Source organism: Heptranchias perlo, chromosome 23 (genome assembly GCF_035084215.1).
Source record: "Heptranchias perlo isolate sHepPer1 chromosome 23, sHepPer1.hap1, whole genome shotgun sequence".
Classification (NCBI taxonomy): Eukaryota; Metazoa; Chordata; class Chondrichthyes; order Hexanchiformes; family Hexanchidae; genus Heptranchias; species Heptranchias perlo.
Genome location: NC_090347.1, coordinates 8,619,141 through 8,639,197, shown reverse-complemented (window position 1 = coordinate 8,639,197; position 20,057 = coordinate 8,619,141). Strand labels below are relative to the sequence as shown.

The 20,057-nt window shown below is 49.8% G+C and overlaps 1 protein-coding gene across 2 annotated transcripts in view; it reads left to right on the top strand.

Moving 5' to 3' along the window:
• Positions 1-20,057, top strand: part of gnav1 (guanine nucleotide binding protein (G protein) alpha v1) — a 141,120-nt gene that overhangs the window by 98,056 nt on the left and 23,007 nt on the right. For both annotated transcript variants that reach the window (XM_068003958.1, XM_068003957.1), the window contains exon 6: positions 6,519-6,648. In XM_068003958.1, coding sequence (XP_067860059.1) covers positions 6,519-6,648 — 130 coding nt within the window. The remainder of the gene's footprint in view (positions 1-6,518; positions 6,649-20,057) is intronic.

The following is a 20,057-nucleotide window of genomic DNA, read 5'->3' as shown; positions in this document are numbered from 1 at the left end:
ACGAGAAATTACTCATGGAAGTTTCTAGATGTAGTGGGGGAAATTCTAATTATAGTCCCCAGTTATGTTACGTGCCTTCAGCTGTCCAGGCCCTAAGCTCTGAAATTCCCTCCCTAAACCCATGAGCCTCTCTCTCTCTCTCCTCCTGTTTTAAGGTACTCCTTAAAAACCTATCTCTTTGACCAAGCTTTTGGTCACCTGTCCTAATATCTCCTTATGTGGCTCGGTGTCAGATTCTGTCTGATACGCTCCTGTGAAGAGCCTTAGGATGTTTCACTACGTTAAAGGCACTATATAAATGCAAGCTCTTGGTACTCCATAGAATTGGCTGGTGTGGTCTATTAACTGATAGATTTTGATGGTCTTGGTCAAGGAGTGGCAGTGTGGTGTGATAAATACCTCAAACAGTGAGGCTGATTTGGATCACTCGCCAGTGAGGTTTGTTGCTCATATGATGCATTGAGATATTCATTGACTGTTAGGCCAGGCATGAGTTAGTGTAATCTCCTCCAGGTCCCCTCCTTTCCGCCCCACCCTCTACGGTTTCATTCGGCCATCCTCCATTACTTTCATCCAAGAGAGCCTTGGTGAGTAAGCCTAGATGGTGAATGTTGCAGACTGATGGAAGCAGAGCCCAGCCCAAATCGACACACTCTCTTTCCAGCTGTGCCACTGGGCAATGTTCCGCAGCAGGAACCCTGGGTGCTCGCTGACCTACGTTGGCTCCCAGTCCGACAATGCTTCTATTTTAAAATTCTCATCCTTGCTTTCAAATCCCTCCGTGGCCTCGCCTCTCCCTATCTCTGCGACCTCCTACAACCCTCTGAGATCTCAGCGCTCCTCCAATTCTGGCCTCTTGCGCATCCCCGATTTTCATTGCTGCACCATTGGCGGCCGTGCCTTCAGCTGCCTAGGCCCTAAGCTCTGGAATTCCCTCCCTAAACCCCTCCACCCCTCTCTACCTCTCACTCCTCCTTAAAACCTACCTCTTTGACCAAGTTGTTGGTCACCTGTCCTGATGTCTCCTTATCAGTGTCAAATTTTGTTTGATAACGCTCCTGTGAAAGCCTTGGGATGTTTTGCAACATTAAAGGCGCGATATAAATGCAAGTTGTTGTAATTTTCACCCCTGTGGTGCAGTAGTGTTGAGGTTAATTGTAGTGCCCCAGCGATCATCCCAGTTGAGATCAAATCAACCCAGCATTGACTGACTGGGAACAGGTCTCCCATACCGGTGTGGCTCAGTTCCACACTTCTGTTCACTGAACCATCAAGAACAGTCTGTGGTAATTTGATAGAATTCAGGAGAGATTTAAGAATGGAGTGGGATGTGAGGCAGGCCATAATCTTTAGGAAGGACAAAATAAAGTTAAGAGTTTTTAAAGCTGTCCCTAAATCTGGGATTTGTAACCAGATTAAGAACATAAGAAATGGGAGCAGGAGTAGGCCAATCGGCCCCTCGAGCCTGCTCCGCCATTCAATAAGATCATGGCTGATCTGACCCTAACCTCAAATCTAAATTCATGTCCAATTTCCTGCCCGCTCCCCGTAACCCCTAATTCCCTTTACTTCTAGGAAACTGTCTATTTCTGTTTTAAATTTATTTAATGATGTAGCTTCCACAGCTTCTTGGGGCAGCAAATTCCACAGACCTACTACGCTCTGAGTGAAGAAGTTTCTCCTCATCTCAGTTTTGAAAGAGCAGCCCCTTATTCTTAGATTATGCCCCCTAGTTCTAGTTTCACCCATCCTTGGGAACATCCTTACCGCATCCACCCGATCAAGCCCCTTCACAATCTTATATGTTTCTATAAGATCACCTCGCATTCTTCTGAACTCCAATGAGTAGAGTCCCAATCCACTCAACCTCTCCTCATATGTCCGCCCCCTCACCCCCGGGATTAACCGAGTGAACCTTCTTTGTACTGCCTCGAGAGCAAGTATGTCTTTTCGGCAGTTTAATGTGCCGCTCACATATCGAATTCGTAAGTTACTTTACAATGGGAAGGCGGAGCAACGAGCAGCAGACAGGCAGGTTTAATTGAGGTGCTACTGATGCACGGCTGAAGGAGATTTTTAAAAAGGGCTTCTGGAAGGACTTGGTGATAGGGTTGGGCAAAGTAAGGTGGCAGGAAACTCGTGTGGAGCATAAACACCGGCACAGACCTGTTGGGCTGAATGGCCTGTCCCTGTGCTTAAATACTACGCAATTCTCTGCAAGAAAAGAATCGGGGGAAACAAGGTAACCTGGTTTAGGGAGAGAGTCCAAAGTGCGGCTTCTGATAGCGGAACTTAGAGTCCGGACAAAAAAGAAAACTTTGAACAAAATGCGAATACTGAATCTAAAACAAATATAGCAAACACTCAGCGGGTCAACATCTGTGGAGAGAACAGATGTTTTGGGTGTGGACCATTCCTCAAAATTGGAAGATATTACAGATGAACAGGATTTAAAAAGGAATAGAACGGGGGGGAAGGGGAGGAAACGTAAACGCACACAGGGAAAATAAATTGAACGACCTGTGAAGTGCTTAAATGTTGACTGGGAGATGGTTAAATGCCAGAAGTGATATCAGTATGACTCAATCAGAGGCATAATGAGAGAAATCAAAAGACATGTATGAGACAGTGTGTGTGAATCACTGAAGGGGTGGGAGATAGGCAAGTAGAATGGGAAATAGGAGCAAACTGGCCAAGCGGAGCAGGCTCCAGTAGCCTAGGAGCCTGGTCGAAGAAACAAGCAGATTGACACAGTGCAAATCACCTTGCTGGCATAGTGTTCCGACATTTACATGTAGTTAGGGTTGCTTAATGAAGCAACCGAGGCAAGAATGAAAACTTTCCTCTTGTGCCTTAATGTTGCAGTTATCTGCGTTGAGTTTGTTAGCGACACTGATAGCTCAGTGAATGTTTAGCGTGTGTGTGTGTAATATCTTCTGTCATTCACACAAAGGAAATGATAACGGGGCCTCAGTGTAATTTTCCAGTCAGTGACTCCCGCCACAGATTTGTTTGTTAATGCAGCCTTTGACAATAGAACCCAAGCATAATGGGTCCGATCTCATTTACTGCGGTGAATGCACACTAGCTTTTCTGTTGCCTTCAGGGAATAGATGCAAAAGGCAGAGATTAGAAAGGGAGGAAAAAAATGCACTAAAACAACAGAAAATCTGCAGTAGGTCCGCCAGCACATGAGAGAACAGTCAGGTTAACGTTGATGGTGGAAGATTTTGTCATTGCCAGCATGGTTAGGATGGAGAAGGGGCCTTCTAAGGTACTGATGCGATACCAAAGGCAGGGAGATGATGGTGAGGGCAGCAACTTGCATTTATATGGTGTAGTAAAACATCCCAAGGCGCTTCACGGGAGCGTTATCAGACACAAATTGACACCAAGCCAAAGAAGGAGACGTTCGTATAGGTGACCAAAAGCTTGGTCGAAGAGGTAGGTTTTAAGGAGCGTCTTAAAGGAGGAGGAGAGAGGCGGAGAGGTTTAGGGAGGGAATTCCAGAGCTTAGGGCCTAGGCAGCTGAAGGCACGGCCGCCAATGGTGGGGACAAAGGAAATCTGGGATGTACAAGAGGCCAACACTGGAGGGGCGCAGAGACGCGGAGGGTTGTAGGGCTGGAGGAGGTTAGAGATGGGGAGGGGCGAGGCCATAAGAACAGTGGATAAACAGGAAGTTTACTGTGGCTTTGCCCAAATGCTGTACCTAGTAGTGCTCTTCTTGATTTTATTGTTTGGGTAAAGGGGAAAATTGCAGCTGAGAACTGTCTTGATCACGCAGAGAAACCGCCCGTGGTTTTTCCTTGCCCTCTCCTGCTCCAATCTACCCGACAACTCTATTAAACTGGATTGATAAGTAGAAAGATAATTGCCGCCTTTAGGTCTGCTCACAGGTGACCTCAAAGTCAGCAAACCTCGGAATGTCAACGTCAGCCGGTTCTGGAACCTTCCGACATCTGGTGCACGGAAGGAGGCCAGAAAACCTCTCTTTGTGCCCACACTGGGAACGTTGGGAAATCTCCCAAACGGTCGGTGTTCCAAATGTCTGTCAACAAATCTTTTGACTGGAATGATTTATTGCCCCTCCCAGACTCAGACTCTTGACGTTATGGATCGGGGCCTGACTGAAGCAGGACTCTGTCCCTGCTCTGAGGCACTGAAGGTTTGCGCACTGACGCGCCTTTTAAGGTGAGCTCTTTAACTGGAGTGTCCACCAGCTGAATCGTCACTTCAACTATTGAGAGGCTCAACAAGAGGTTTGAAAAAAAAAAGTGGTCCAGGAATGAAGAGATGAAGGAAAGAGTCAACAGACTTTGAAGGAAACCAGGAGCCTTCAGAAAGATGAGGAGGAAAAAAATCCATGAGGGAAAGGAAGTTTGGGAACTTTAGCTGGACTTGGGCCTTCTGAGTCGAGGGAGTTGGGAGACGGAGGGCTGGGAGGGCCATGTCATGTGATCCCCCCCCCCCTCCCACCCGAATCACCAGCATTGAACTAAATTGCAATATTACAGCCAAAGTGTAACACACAGAAGGTGCACACAGTCGCAAAACTATATTGTGTTAAAATCCTCGAGTCGTAACACCGTGGCATTTAAGGAGAGGCGAGATAAACTTGAGGGAGAAAGGAATAGAAGGATATGCTGAAAGGATTAGATGACGAGGGGTGGGAGGAGACTCCTGTGGAGCATAAACTCCAGAATGACCTGTTTCTCTGCTGTAAATTCTATGTAATGTCCCAAGTACATTGAAATCAATGGGTGATTTTCTCATAGATAATATAGCTCGTAGACCTGCTGTTCTTATTTACCCCAGAGGTGGTGCTGTAACCTCAATTTAAAAACACAATATTACAAGAATAAACACACGTACAACAGCAACACCAGCCATTTTAACGGAGGCTGCTCAGCCAATCCAGAACCGCTTAAAAATTAACAGTATAATCCCAGTAAAAGTGCATTTCTTGATGTGATTAATCGTTCAATAGGTTCCAGACGCCTGTCGCGTTAATACTGTGTCCTTGCGTGTAATTAAACTGGGGACCTGGCTTGATACTGTCAGGCTAACTGGCTAGGGGGTGCTGCAGGTTTAAGGTGGCTTCGCCCCACCTCCCCAACCCCCATTTTTGTTTTTTTTCCTATTTCCCCCCTCCGCTCTCCCGATGACGCTGACTGCCTGCTGGGGTACAGTTCCACAGGTTGCTATTAGACCTATGGTACCTCCCCCAAGTGGCTATTCTCCATGTGTGGGACTAGGCAGTGGGTGAGAGTGGGCTGTTTGGCCTCAGCCCACAGTCCGCACTTGCCCCGATAGCAGTCGCTGAAAAACAAATCAGCTGCAGGAATTCGTGGCTGAATTCCACTCTCCCCACCCCCCACCCCCCCCCCCCCCCCCAAAACCCTAAAGTCGAGGGCACTGAGTCAAATTGTTGTACCCCCTGGTTGGGGAGTCTAGGACTAGGGAACATAGCCTGAAAATGAAAGCCAGGAGTGAAGTTAGGAAACATCTCTACATGCAAAGGGTGGTAGGAATTTGGAACGCTCGTCCACAAACAGAAGGTGATGCTAGCTCAATTGTTAATTTTAAATCTGAGATTGATAGAGTTTTGTTAACCAAAGGTATTAAGGGATATGGGGCTAAGGCAGGTATATGGAGTTAGGTCACAGATCGACCATGATCTCAATGAATGGCGGAACAGGCTCGAGGGGCTGAATGGCCTACTCCAGTTCCTATGTTCCCTATTACCCCAGCTAAGATCGAAAGAAATTTTTGTATTTATATAGCGCCTTTCACAACTGCAGGATGTCCCAAAGCTCCTTACAGCCAATGAAGTACTTTTTTTTTTGAAGTGTAGTCACTGTTGTAATATAGGATAAATGGCAGCCAATTTACTCACAGCAAGGTCCCACAGACAGCAATGAGATAATGACCAGATAATCTGTTTTATAGTGATGTTGGTTCAGGGCTAAATGTTCAGCTGACTGCGTACAAACCACAGATTGAATCTGGGACCTTGCTAACCTGTATGGCTTGGTACCACTCCAGGCAGTGCTCTTACTAGGTGAGACTTTAGATTCATAGTATCAAAGTATGTTACAGCACAGAAGGAGGCCATTCGATCCATCGTGCTCGTGTCAGCTCTTTGAAAGAGCTATCCGATTAGTCCCACTCCCCCTGCTCTTTCCCCATAGCCCTGCAAATTTTTTCCCTTCAAGTATTTATCCAATTCCCTTTTGAAAGTTATTATTGAATCTGCTTCCACCGCCCTTTCAGACAGTGCATTCCAGATCATCACAACTCGCTGCGTTTATATATTTAAAAAAAAATTCTGGGAGACTCCAGGCTAATCCTGGAGGGTTGCCGACCCTACGACAGGGCTAGTGTTGGAAGGTTAATTCCTCTTTCCTTTCTGACTAGAGGAGCCCCCTGGAGGTAGGCGGGTAAATTGGGTGGGGATCAAATCTCTCAAACCCTGAGGTAACAAGCTATTGTTTTTTTTTCCCTTGTGGATTTCAGGCTGTACGATGTTGGAGGCCAGCGCACGGAACGCCGGAAGTGGATTGGCTGTTTTGAGGATGTGAGGGCGGTGTTGTTTGTGGCTGCGTTGAGTGGGTACGACATGACCCTGTTGGAGGAGCCATCGGTGGTAAGAGGCTCAATCCCAGCAACCCTGGCCGGGGTCTAGAGGGGGGGGGGGGGGGGGGAGTCAAGTCTCCCAGGTGAACAGTGGGTGGGTCACAGGGTTCACTGCACCCTCTCTCAAGAGCTGGGTGTGTGTATATGAGTAGCAGTGGTCACGGTGACCAAGCTGACTTTTGCACTACGCGAATGGATGTGCATGAAATCACTGAACACAGTTTTGGACCTCGGCCTGCTTGGAATGCTGGGTGGGGCGTTACCCCCCCCTCAGTGTGGTCAGGATTATTCAAGTGCAGTGCCCCTCAGCTAGAGAGGTGAAAGGTCAGTGGGATTATTGCTTCTGATTGCATTGCAGTGACTCCAAGTGGGATCTATCGGTCGCTGTCTCGCATTCCCTCTCTGTCTGACTCTCTGTCTGTCTCGCCCTCTGTCTGGCTCCCTCTCAGTGGTGTTCCGCAGGGGTCGGTGCTGGGTCCCCAACTCTTTACAATCTATATTAATGATTTGGAGGAGGGGACCAAGTGTAACATATCAAAGTTTGCAGATGATACAAAGATGGGAGCGAAAGTAGAGAGTGAGGAGGACATAAAAAACCTACAGGGGGATATAGACAGGCTGGGTGAGTGGGCGGAGATTTGGCAGATGCAATACAATATTGGAAAATGTGAGGTTATGCACTTTGGCAGGAAAAATCAGAGAGCAAGTTATTATCTTAATGGCAAGAGACTGGAAAGTACTGCAGTACAAAGGGATCTGGGGGTCCTAGTGCAAGAAAATCAAAAAGTTAGTATGCAGGTGCAGCAGGTGATCAAGAAGGCCAACGGAATGTTGGCTTTTATTGCTAGGGGGATAGAATATAAAAACAGGGAGTTATATAAGGTATTGGTGAGACCGCACCTGGAATACTGCATACAGTTTTGGTCTCCATACTTAAGAAAAGACATACTTGCTCTCGAGGCAGTACAAAGAAGGTTCACTCGGTTAATCCCAGGGATGAGGGGGCGGACATATGAGGAGAGGTTGAGTAGATTGGGACTCTACTCATTGGAGTTCAGAAGAATGAGAGGCGATCTTATTGAAATATATAAGATTGTGAAGGGGCTTGATCAGGTGGATGCGGTAAGGATGTTCCCAAGGATGGGTGAAACTAGAACTAGGGGGCATAATCTTAGAATAAGGGGCTGCTCTTTCAAAAGTGAGATGAGGAGAAACTTCTTCACTCAGAGGGTACTAGGTCTGTGGAATTTGCTGATCCAGGAAGCTGTGGAAGCTACATCATTAAATAAATTTAAAACAGAAATAGACAGTTTCCTAGAAGTAAAGGGAATTAGGGGTTACGGGGAGCGGGCAGGAAATTGGACCTGAATTTAGATTTGAGGTTGGGATCAGATCAGCCATGATCTTATTGAATGGCGGAGCAGGCTCGAGGAGCCGATTGGCCTACTCCTGCTCCTATTTCTTATGTTCTTATGTTCTCTCGCTCTCTCCCTCTGTCTGTCTCTCTCTCTCGCCCGGTCTGTCTGTCTGTCTGTCTGTCTGTCTGTCTGTCTGTCTGTCTGTCTGTCTGTGTCTGTCTGTGTCTGTCTGTCTGTGTCTGTCTGTCTGTCTGTCTCTCTCTCTCTCGCCCTCTGTCTGTCTCTCTCGCTCTCACTCTCACTCTCTGTCTGTCTCTCTCTCTCTCGCCCTCTGTCTGTCTGTCTCTCTCTCTCTCTCTCTCTCGCTCTCTGTCTGTCTCTCTCTCGCTCTCGCTCTCGCCCTCTGTCTGTCTCTCTCGCTCTCTCGCTCTCACTCTCTCTGTCTCTCTCTCTCTCTCGCCCTCTGTCTGTCTCTCTCTCTCTCTCGCTCTCTGTCTGTCTGTCTCTCTGTCTGTCTCTCGCTCTCGCCCTCTGTCTGTCTCTCGCTCTCGCCCTCTGTCTGTCTCTCGCTCTCGCCCTCTGTCTGTCTCTCGCTCTCGCCCTCTGTCTCTCTCTCGCTCTCGCCCTCTGTCTCTCTCTCGCTCTCGCCCTCTGTCTCTCTCTCGCTCTCGCCCTCTGTCTGTCTCTCGCTCTCGCCCTCTGTCTGTCTCTCGCTCTCGCCCTCTGTCTGTCTCTCGCTCTCGCCCTCTGTCTGTCTCTCGCTCTCGCCCTCTGTCTGTCTCTCGCTCTCGCCCTCTGTCTGTCTCTCGCTCTCGCCCTCTGTCTGTCTCTCGCTCTCGCCCTCTGTCTGTCTCTCGCTCTCGCCCTCTGTCTGTCTCTCGCTCTCGCCCTCTGTCTGTCTCTCGCTCTCGCCCTCTGTCTGTCTCTCGCTCTCGCCCTCTGTCTCTCTCTCGCTCTCGCCCTCTGTCTCTCTCTCTCGCTCTCGCCCTCTGTCTCTCTCTCTCGCTCTCGCCCTCTGTCTGTCTCTCGCTCTCGCCCTCTGTCTCTCTCTCGCTCTCGCCCTCTGTCTCTCTCTCGCTCTCGCCCTCTGTCTGTCTCTCGCTCTCGCCCTCTGTCTCTCTCTCGCTCTCGCCCTCTGTCTCTCTCTCGCTCTCGCCCTCTGTCTGTCTCTCGCTCTCGCCCTCTGTCTGTCTCTCTCTCGCTCTCGCCCTCTGTCTCTCTCTCGCTCTCGCCCTCTGTCTCTCTCTCGCTCTCGCCCTCTGTCTCTCTCTCGCTCTCGCCCTCTGTCTGTCTCTCGCTCTCGCCCTCTGTCTCTCTCTCGCTCTCGCCCTCTGTCTGTCTCTCGCTCTCGCCCTCTGTCTCTCTCTCGCTCTCGCCCTCTGTCTGTCTCTCGCTCTCGCCCTCTGTCTCTCTCTCGCTCTCGCCCTCTGTCTGTCTCTCGCTCTCGCCCTCTGTCTGTCTCTCGCTCTCGCCCTCTGTCTGTCTCTCGCTCTCGCCCTCTGTCTCTCTCTCGCTCTCGCCCTCTGTCTCTCTCTCGCTCTCGCCCTCTGTCTCTCTCTCGCTCTCGCCCTCTGTCTCTCTCTCTCGCTCTCGCCCTCTGTCTCTCTCTCGCTCTCGCCCTCTGTCTGTCTCTCGCTCTCGCCCTCTGTCTCTCTCTCGCTCTCGCCCTCTGTCTCTCTCTCGCTCTCGCCCTCTGTCTCTCTCTCGCTCTCGCCCTCTGTCTCTCTCTCGCTCTCGCCCTCTGTCTCTCTCGCTCTCGCCCTCTGTCTCTCTCTCGCTCTCGCCCTCTGTCTCTCTCTCGCTCTCGCCCTCTGTCTCTCTCTCGCTCTCGCCCTCTGTCTGTCTCTCGCTCTCGCCCTCTGTCTGTCTCTCGCTCTCGCCCTCTGTCTGTCTCTCGCTCTCGCCCTCTGTCTGTCTCTCGCTCTCGCCCTCTGTCTGTCTCTCGCTCTCGCCCTCTGTCTGTCTCTCGCTCTCGCCCTCTGTCTGTCTCTCGCTCTCGCCCTCTGTCTGTCTCTCGCTCTCGCCCTCTGTCTGTCTCTCGCTCTCGCCCTCTGTCTGTCTCTCGCTCTCGCCCTCTGTCTGTCTCTCGCTCTCGCCCTCTGTCTCTCTCTCGCTCTCGCCCTCTGTCTCTCTCTCTCGCTCTCGCCCTCTGTCTCTCTCTCGCTCTCGCCCTCTGTCTCTCTCTCGCTCTCGCCCTCTGTCTCTCTCTCGCTCTCGCCCTCTGTCTGTCTCTCGCTCTCGCCCTCTGTCTCTCTCTCGCTCTCGCCCTCTGTCTCTCTCTCGCTCTCGCCCTCTGTCTGTCTCTCGCTCTCGCCCTCTGTCTGTCTCTCTCTCGCTCTCGCCCTCTGTCTCTCTCTCGCTCTCGCCCTCTGTCTCTCTCTCGCTCTCGCCCTCTGTCTCTCTCTCGCTCTCGCCCTCTGTCTGTCTCTCGCTCTCGCCCTCTGTCTCTCTCTCGCTCTCGCCCTCTGTCTGTCTCTCGCTCTCGCCCTCTGTCTCTCTCTCGCTCTCGCCCTCTGTCTGTCTCTCGCTCTCGCCCTCTGTCTGTCTCTCGCTCTCGCCCTCTGTCTGTCTCTCGCTCTCGCCCTCTGTCTCTCTCTCGCTCTCGCCCTCTGTCTCTCTCTCGCTCTCGCCCTCTGTCTCTCTCTCGCTCTCGCCCTCTGTCTCTCTCTCGCTCTCGCCCTCTGTCTCTCTCTCGCTCTCGCCCTCTGTCTGTCTCTCGCTCTCGCCCTCTGTCTGTCTCTCGCTCTCGCCCTCTGTCTGTCTCTCGCTCTCGCCCTCTGTCTGTCTCTCGCTCTCGCCCTCTGTCTGTCTCTCGCTCTCGCCCTCTGTCTCTCTCTCGCTCTCGCCCTCTGTCTCTCTCTCGCTCTCGCCCTCTGTCTCTCTCTCGCTCTCGCCCTCTGTCTCTCTCTCGCGCTCTCGCCCTCTGTCTGTCTCGCGCTCTCGCCCTCTGTCTCTCTCTCGCTCTCGCCCTCTGTCTGTCTCTCGCTCTCGCCCTCTGTCTCTCTCTCGCTCTCGCCCTCTGTCTCTCTCTCGCTCTCGCCCTCTGTCTGTCTCGCGCTCTCGCGCTCTCGCCCTCTGTCTCTCTCGCGCTCTCGCCCTCTGTCTCTCTCTCGCTCTCGCCCTCTGTCTCTCTCTCGCTCTCGCCCTCTGTCTCTCTCTCGCTCTCGCCCTCTGTCTGTCTCTCGCTCTCGCCCTCTGTCTGTCTCTCGCTCTCGCCCTCTGTCTCTCTCTCGCTCTCGCCCTCTGTCTCTCTCTCGCTCTCGCCCTCTGTCTCTCTCTCGCTCTCGCCCTCTGTCTCTCTCTCGCTCTCGCCCTCTGTCTGTCTCTCGCTCTCGCCCTCTGTCTCTCTCTCGCTCTCGCCCTCTGTCTCTCTCTCGCTCTCGCCCTCTGTCTGTCTCGCGCTCTCGCCCTCTGTCTCTCTCGCGCTCTCGCCCTCTGTCTGTCTCTCGCTCTCGCCCTCTGTCTCTCTCTCGCTCTCGCCCTCTGTCTGTCTCTCGCTCTCGCCCTCTGTCTCTCTCTCGCTCTCGCCCTCTGTCTCTCTCTCGCTCTCGCCCTCTGTCTCTCTCTCGCTCTCGCCCTCTGTCTCTCTCTCGCTCTCGCCCTCTGTCTCTCTCTCGCTCTCGCCCTCTGTCTCTCTCTCGCTCTCGCCCTCTGTCTCTCTCTCGCTCTCGCCCTCTGTCTCTCTCTCGCTCTCGCCCTCTGTCTCTCTCTCGCTCTCGCCCTCTGTCTCTCTCTCGCTCTCGCCCTCTGTCTGTCTCGCGCTCTCGCCCTCTGTCTGTCTCGCGCTCTCGCCCTCTGTCTCTCTCTCGCTCTCGCCCTCTGTCTCTCTCTCGCTCTCGCCCTCTGTCTCTCTCTCGCTCTCGCCCTCTGTCTCTCTCTCGCTCTCGCCCTCTGTCTCTCTCTCGCTCTCGCCCTCTGTCTGTCTCGCGCTCTCGCCCTCTGTCTCTCTCTCGCTCTCGCCCTCTGTCTCTCTCTCGCTCTCGCCCTCTGTCTGTCTCGCGCTCTCGCCCTCTGTCTCTCTCGCGCTCTCGCTCTCGCTCTCTCGCGCCCCCTCGCGTGGACAGGACAGCTGTGATGCTTCCCAGGTTAAAGAACTGCTGATGTGCACGGTCCTGGCTGGTGTGGAAGATGTCCGTCTGGGCAGGGTAGGAGCGGGTAGTGCCCAGTGCTGTGGATCCGTTCCCCAGCGAAACATCAGCACCTTCGGGTGGGGTGGGAGGGGGCAAAGGAGTAAAATGGAGAAGAAAATAAAACAAGGCATAAAAGCAGAGGCAAATTGAAGAGATGTGAGTGATGGTACCAATCCCGGACACAGTGACGAGCGATCAGTATAGATTGGCTGTGAACAGAGAGATGTGAGGAGTTGTACGCCTGACTGTCAGCTCAAGTAAACTGGAGCCTACGACCATGACAAGTCCATTCAAAGGAAATTATGGGCCATCCATAATTATACATTACAAGCCTGACAAGAGAATTGAACAGATATCCTTTGTCTGACTTGAGAACTGAGGCACTTCATATGAGCCGTGAGGGGGAGGAAGACTGTTGATGTGGGGGGGGGCTCTGAACTTTTGGAATCTCCAGCCATAGTGACAGCAAAAGCTCCCCCACCCCCGAGGGCTCGGCCTAGTGTGGGAGTCGGCTGTACAGGCCCAAAAGGCCCAAGGCTCGATCGCTGCTCCATAATTGGTCCTTCGGCTCGAGAGGGGGAAGCGGACCAAACAGAGGGCACCTGATTCTAGTTGCCATCCAATGCCCCCACAGGATTGGCCACAGCTGAGATACCTCCCCACCATGGCCGAATAGCTTGGGTGGGGTACCAGTCCCCATGGAAGAGCATGAGTCAACAGCTGCAGAGGAGGAGAGGGAGAGTACAGGGGGGAAGGGGGTGGGGGTGTGTGTTTTGTTGAGATCGCCAATGGGGGCAGTGAGGTATGCAGTCGGACAGGAGATTGCAGCTTCAGGGGAAGATTCAGGACCAATGTCTGGGAGTGTTTCTTCACAGAGAGGGTGATCAACGGCCCCTTCCCAGGAAGGGTTGGTTGAGGCCAGGATGATGGACACCAGAAAGGATTGAGATCGAGTGGGCTGAGGGTCCCGGCCAATGTTTATCCCCCAACCAACGTCACTACAAACAGACCCATCTGGTCATTATCACATTGTTGTTTGTGGGATCTTGCTGTGCGCAAATTGGCTGCCGCATTTCCTGCATTACAACAGTGTCTACACTTCAAAAAGTACTTCATTGGCTGTGAAGCGCTTTGGGACATCCTGAGGTCATGAAAGGCGCTATATAAATGCAAGTTCTTTGCTTGCTTGCTCTCTTACAGGAGCACAAACTCGTATATGTGAGAGTTACTGCTTCTCTCCAAAAACTTTAGGGCTTAATAAAAAGAGATGATAAATCCATTGTGCCCATGATTGAGTGATGTGTTTGGCTGGAAGAGAAAGAGGAGGCAACAGAAGGAAATTATGAAAATGATTGTTTGATCTGGGGACTGGATTTTCTAATCATCATTTCACCATCTCCTGGGACTCGGGGATTGAGCAATGGCATTAATCATTCAACTGAATTGTAAGAGTGTCTTAGCAGTGTAGAGAGAGATCATGGCCCGGGCCTGTTCCTGTAATGTTTAGACATTGGACGCTCCAACAAATAAACATCACGTGTGTGCATCAATAAAAGGATACAAACTCCGTTCCCTGGCCACCGACTCCATCTCTCTCCCTGGCCACTGTCTGAGGCTGAACCAGACCGTTTGCAACTTTGGCCTCCTATTTCACCCGGAGATGAGCTTCGGACCACATATCCGCTCCATCACCAAGACCGCCTACTTCCATCTCTAACATCGCCCATCTCCGACCCTGCCTCAGCTCATCTGCTGAAACCCTCATCCTTGCCTCTGTTACCTCTTGACTTGACTATTCCAATGCTCTCGTGGCCGGCCTCCCATCTTCCACCCTCTGTAAACTTGAGCTTATCCTAACTCACACCAAGTCCCATTCACCCCTGTGCTCGCTGACCTACGTTGGCTCCCGGTCCAGGAATGCCTCGATTTTTAAAATTCTCATCCTTGTTTCAAATCCCTCCATGGCCTCGCCCGCTCCCTATTTCCTTCAGCCCTACAACCCTCCGGGATCTCTGTGCTCCTCGAATTCCTGCCTCTTGCACGTTCCTGGTTTTCAGCGTTCCACCATTGGCGGCCATGCCTTCAGCTGCCTAGGCCCTAAGCTCTGGAATTCGCTCCCTAAACCTCTCCGCCTCACTACCCTCCTTTGAGATTCCTTAAAACCTATCTCTTTGACCAAGCACCTGTCCTAATATCACCTTATGTGGCTCGGTATCAAATTTTGTCTGATAATCGCTCCTGTGAAGCGCCTTGGGACGTTTTACTACGCTAGAGGCGCTATATAAATGCAAGTTATGGTTTGATTCTGAATCCCACACAGATCAGGAAATTCCCTGCTGCAGTTCCTCATCTCTGCTGAGTCCACGGCCCTCAGCCCAGGCTGGAGGTAGAGCCACTCGCTTTCCATCCGTGTCCTGAGCTAAATGAGGGAACAGAGATTGCAGTAACCTCTGACTTACATAGATTTAACAGCACAGAAACAGGCCATTCAGCCCATCTGGTCTGTGCCGGTGTTTATGTTCCATGTGAGCCTCCTTCCCTTCTTCATCTAACCCCATCGACATATCCTTCTATACCTTTCTCCCTCATTTGTTTATCTAGCTTCCCCTTAAATGCATTTGTTATTAGCCTCAACTACTCCTTGTGGTAGCGAGTTCCACATTCTAACCACTCTCTGGGTAAAGAAGTTTCTCCTGAATTCCTTATTGAGTTTATTGGTGACTGTCTTATATTTATGGCCCCTAGTTTTGGTCTCCCCCACGAGTGGAACCATCTTCTCTCCGTCCACCCTATTGAAACCCTTTCGTAAGAGAGATACTGTACCAGAAACTCTGGATTGTTCAAGGGTGTAATGATCCACTGATCTCTCGTTTCCCCCCAATGGCTCCCTGGAAGGACAGTCCATAGCAGCAAGGCCCAAACCTTTGCTTCCAACTCCTTGAAGCCTGCCTCATACCGTCAGATCCCAGAGCAACTCCGGTTGTCTCCAGGGGAATGGCAAATAAATCCACGTTTTGGTAAATTAGAAAATAAATAGGATGCTCACAGGGTTGCAGAACAGAAATTCCGCAAAAGCTCTTCTGCTAGTATATTAGGGGTTCCCAACTCTGGCAGGACGTATTCCTAGAGATTGCATCACATGAACTCCTGCCTCCAATCACCTTGCCCGGTCAAACAACCTTTTTTTTCCCCCATCTCCAATATTTTTATATCTAATAAAATAAAAGTGTTCAAAGAAATTGAAGAAAAACCACCCCTTTTTTTTTAATGCTCCTTTTGATTTTTCTCCTGGGTTTTGCTCACAGCAGTGCCCTGTGGAGATTAATTCCTGGAGACTCCAGGGCAATCCTGGAGGGTTGGCAACCCTACAGTATATGAAATGATTTGCTCCAACTTGAACAAATCTCCCCAGCTTAGTCCTTGGAGTTAATTTGCGTGCAGGCTGTCTGTGTGCACGCTGCTGTTGCTGAACTTTCAATTCAGGCAGTTAATCGTGAAGGTATAATGGAGATCAGTCACTTGTTTTGTGCATGATTTGTAAAGCAGAGTGAGGTGATGTCTAAAATGATCCATGAGCTGGTTTTATTCAATCATGTGTGGAAGTGCGAGAGACCTTTGTTCAGCCAACTGAATTGTCACTAACTACGCGGTAAGAGCAGCTAAACCTCTTAAACTGCAGTTAAATGGGGTGAAGAGCAAATTGGCCATGATTTGAATGTCAAGGAGCTGCCTGATGAGCTAATGGGAGCTGGCAGGTGTGGCTGAGGTTTGGTTCACGGGCTGATGTGATGGTTGTGTTTCTTTTTTTTAAAAAAATTAATAAATGCGATTTTACAGCCTTACTGCCACGGGGTCTTAAAAAGTTAAATTGAGGCAAATTCAAAGATCTACTAAACTGAGTGACCTTTGACCAAACATGTCCGCCCTGCTTTGAAAAGCAGCGTTGTGGGTTCCGTCGGTGCTGATTTGAGTTAGTTGCTTTCCCTTCCGATCCATTCCTCGCGGAGTACAGCTCTGAAGTCCTGAGCTGCGGTTTCCAGTTTCTCTCTCACCTAGTTATCTCTCCCTTCCATCAAGGTGTTGACTGTGTGGGCGGTGGGCTCTCTGGCACCTCACTCAGAAAGGGCCGTTCTTCACGTTGCCAGTGAGTGCAGGCTATTCAACTACATTGGGCGTCACAGCCCAACCCAATCTTGCCCTAATCGCTCTTCCGTTCCTCCCTCAATCCCTCGATCACTCCCTCACTACTGCGGTGAACTGTCAGCCTGGATTGTGTCTATTTTTAATGTTGAATTCATTCATTGTCCATTCACGATGCAGATTGTAAGTTAGTGCCGCCCTAAGATTCATCTGGAGCAGTGTTATTGTGAAAGTGCAACAAATAAAGGGGAGGACTAGAAGAATAATAAAGAGGGAGAAAATAAATTGAGAGTAAACTAGCAAGAAATATAAAAACGGACAGTAACAGCTTCTACAAGTATATAAAAAGGAAGAGGGTAGCTAAAGTAAACATTGGTCCCTTAGAGGATGAGACTGGGGAAATAATAATGGAAAACAAGGAAATGGCAGAGGAATTGAACAGATATTTTGTATCTGTCTTCACAGTAGAAGACACTAATAATATACCAATAATAGTAGAAAATCAAGGGGCAAAGGGGAGGGAGGAATTAAAAACAATCACTATCACTAGAGAAAAAGTACTAGGTCAACTAATGGGTCTAAAGCTGACAAGTTCCCTGGACCTGATGGCTTGCATCCGAGGGTCTTAAAGGAAGTGGCTACAGAGATGGTTGTAATCTTCTAGAATTCACTAGATTCTGGAAAGGTCACAGCGGATTTGAAAACTGCAAACGAAACACCCCTATTCAAGAAGGGAGTGAGACAGAAAGGAGGTAACTATATACCAGTTAGCCTAACATCTGTCAATGGGAAAATGCTGGAATCCATCATTAAGGAAGCAGTAGCAGGACATTTGGAGACTCATAATACAATCAAGGAGAGTCAACATGGTTTTATGAAGGGGAAATCATATCTGACAAATTTATTAGAGTTCTTTGAGGAAGTAACGGGCAGGGTGGATAAAGGGGAACCAATGGATGCAGTGTATTTGGATTTCCAAAAGGCATTCGATAAGGTGCCACATAAAAGATTACTGCACAAGATAAGAGCTCATGGTGTTGGGGGTAATATACTGGCATGGATAGAGGATTGGCTAACTAACAGAAAACAAAGAGTCGGGATAAAAGGATCATTTTCAAAATGGCAATCTGTAACTAGTGGGGTGCCGCAGGGATCAGTGCTGGGCTTCAACTATTTACAATATATATCAATGACTTGGATGAAGGAACAGAGGGTCTTGTGGCCAAATTTGCTGATGATCCAAAGATAGGTGGAGAAGCAAGTTGCGATGAGGATACAAAGTGTCTGCAAAGGGATATTGACAGGTTAAGCGAATGGGCAAAAATTTGGCAGATGGAATATAATGTGGGAAAATGTGAAGTCATCCACTTTGGGATGAAAAATAAAAAAGCAAAATATTATTTGAATGGAGAAATACTACAAAATGCTGCGGTACAGAGGGATCTGGGTGTCCTCGTACATGAAACGCACAAAGTCAACATACAGGTGCAGCAGGTAATCCGGAAGGCAAACGGAATATTGGCCTCTATTTCTGGGGGATGGAGTATAAAAGCAGGGAAGTCATGCTACAACTGTACAGGGTGCTGGTGAGACCACACCTGGAGTACTGCGTCCAGTTCTGGTTCCCTTATTTAAGGAAGGATATACTTGCATTGGAGGCAGTTCAGAGAAGGTTCACTAGGTTGATTCTGGGTATGGAAGGGTTGTCTTTTGAGGAAAGATTGAACAGGTTGGGTCTATACTCACTGGAGTTTAGAAGAATGAGAGGAGATCTTATTGAAACATACAAGATTGTGAGGAGACTCGATAGGGTAGATGCTGAGGGGGCATAGTCTCAGAATAAGGGGTCGCCCGTTTAAGACTGAAATGAGGAGGAATTTCTTCTCCCTGAGGGTCGTGAATCTTTAGAATTCTTTACCCCAAGAAGCTGTGGAGGCTGAGTCATTGAATACATTCAAGGCTGAGTTAGACAAATTTTTGATCAGCAAGGGAGTCAAAGGATATGGGGAAAGGGCGGGAAAGCGGATTTGAGGTAAAAATCAGGTCAGCCATGATCTCGTTGAATGGCGGAGCAGGCTCGAGGGGCCGAATGGCCTACTGCTCCTATCTCTTATGGTCTTATGATTAAAGGATTTGATAGGGTAGATAGAGAGAAACTATTTCCTCGGGATGGGGGGGGGCATAACCTTAAAATTAGAGCTAGGCCGTTCAGGGGTGATGTCAGGAAGCACTTCTTCACACAAAGGGGAGTGGAAATCTGGAACTTTCTCTTCCCCCAAAAAGTTGTTGAGTCAATTGAAAATTTCAAAACTCAGATCGATAGTTTTTTGTTCGGTATTAAGGGTAGCGGAACCAAGTCGGATAGGTGAGGTTAAGATACAGACCAGCCATGATCTAATTGAATGGCAGAACAGGCTCAAGGGGCTGAACAGCCTCCTCCTGATGTCCCTAACAAGTGCGTCAAAAGCATCAGCTTCCTCCGGGAGCTGGTCAGGGTGAAGGAACGTTGGCAGGGAGGATTCACGGATTTCCAGGCTGAGTTTCAGTCGGGGGCCAGAAGGAGTGGCGCCTGGAGGGGAAGGAAGACTGAGGGGGCCTACAGACGTTCTGAGCAGGGATTTAAACAGTTGGCCTGAGTCACTCAGCTGTCAGCTTAAGGTGTTCTGTGTCTGGTTGTCAGCCTTGTTATCTGGTTAACAGCAGGTAGCCCGGCAGCATCAAAGCAGAGCGTATTTCTCCTATCTTGTGTTTGTCAGTGTTGAGCCATTGATTGGACCTGTCGGCTTATCCCACACATCGCAGGGCCAGTGTTGTGAATAGATAGCTCTCTCCGATTGGGATAAATCCATATTTACTCCCGAATATAATAACACGATTTAAAAAAAAAGTAGCTCTTGTCTTTCGATGTAGGTCTTGTCTTGTCAGATGTTTCGTTGACCCTTGCTGCTCTCCCTGCCCCCCCCCCTCCCTCACACCAATTATTATACCCTCCACCACAGCTACTTTCTATAAAAAGAAAGACGTGCATTTCGATCACGCTTTTCATGGTCTCAGGGTGTCCCGAAGCGCTTTACAGCCAATGAAGTACTTTTGCAGTGTAGTCATTCTCGTAATGTAGGAAACGTGGCAGCCAATTTGCGCACAGCAAGATCCCACAAACAACAATGTGATAATGACCAGATCCTTTTTTTAAAAATATTGTTTGAGGGATAGATATTGGGCCAGAACACCGGAGAGAACTCCCCTGCTGTTCTTCGAAATAGTGCCCTGTGATCTATTATACGCACCTGAGAGGGCAGGCGGGGCCTCGGTTTAATGTCTCATCTGAAAGACGGCATCTCCAATAGTGCAGCACTCCCTCAGTACTGGACTGGGAGTGTCAGCCTGGATTTTGTGCTCCAGTCCTTGAGTGGGATTTTACCAACGCTGGCGATGTTGTTGGTGTGAGGTTCTGGCAGCTGCCATCCACCAGGAGAGAGATGGGAATCTACAGAAGAGCCAACGTCACCAAGCATCCAGTCCAAAACATCTCCTGAGGCCTCGAGGGAGGGGTCACCGAGTGTGTCTCCCCTGAGGCCTCGAGGGAGGGGTCACCGAGTGGCAGAATGGCGCAAAGAGTCGGGCACTGAAATTTGATTTTCAGAAGGCCTTTGATAAAGTCCCACATAAGAGGTTAGTGTGCAAAATTAAAGCACATGGGATTGGGGATAATATACTGGCAACAGACAGGAAACAGAGAGTAGGAATAAATAAGTCTTTTTCGGGGTGGCAGGCAGTGACTGGTGGGGTAC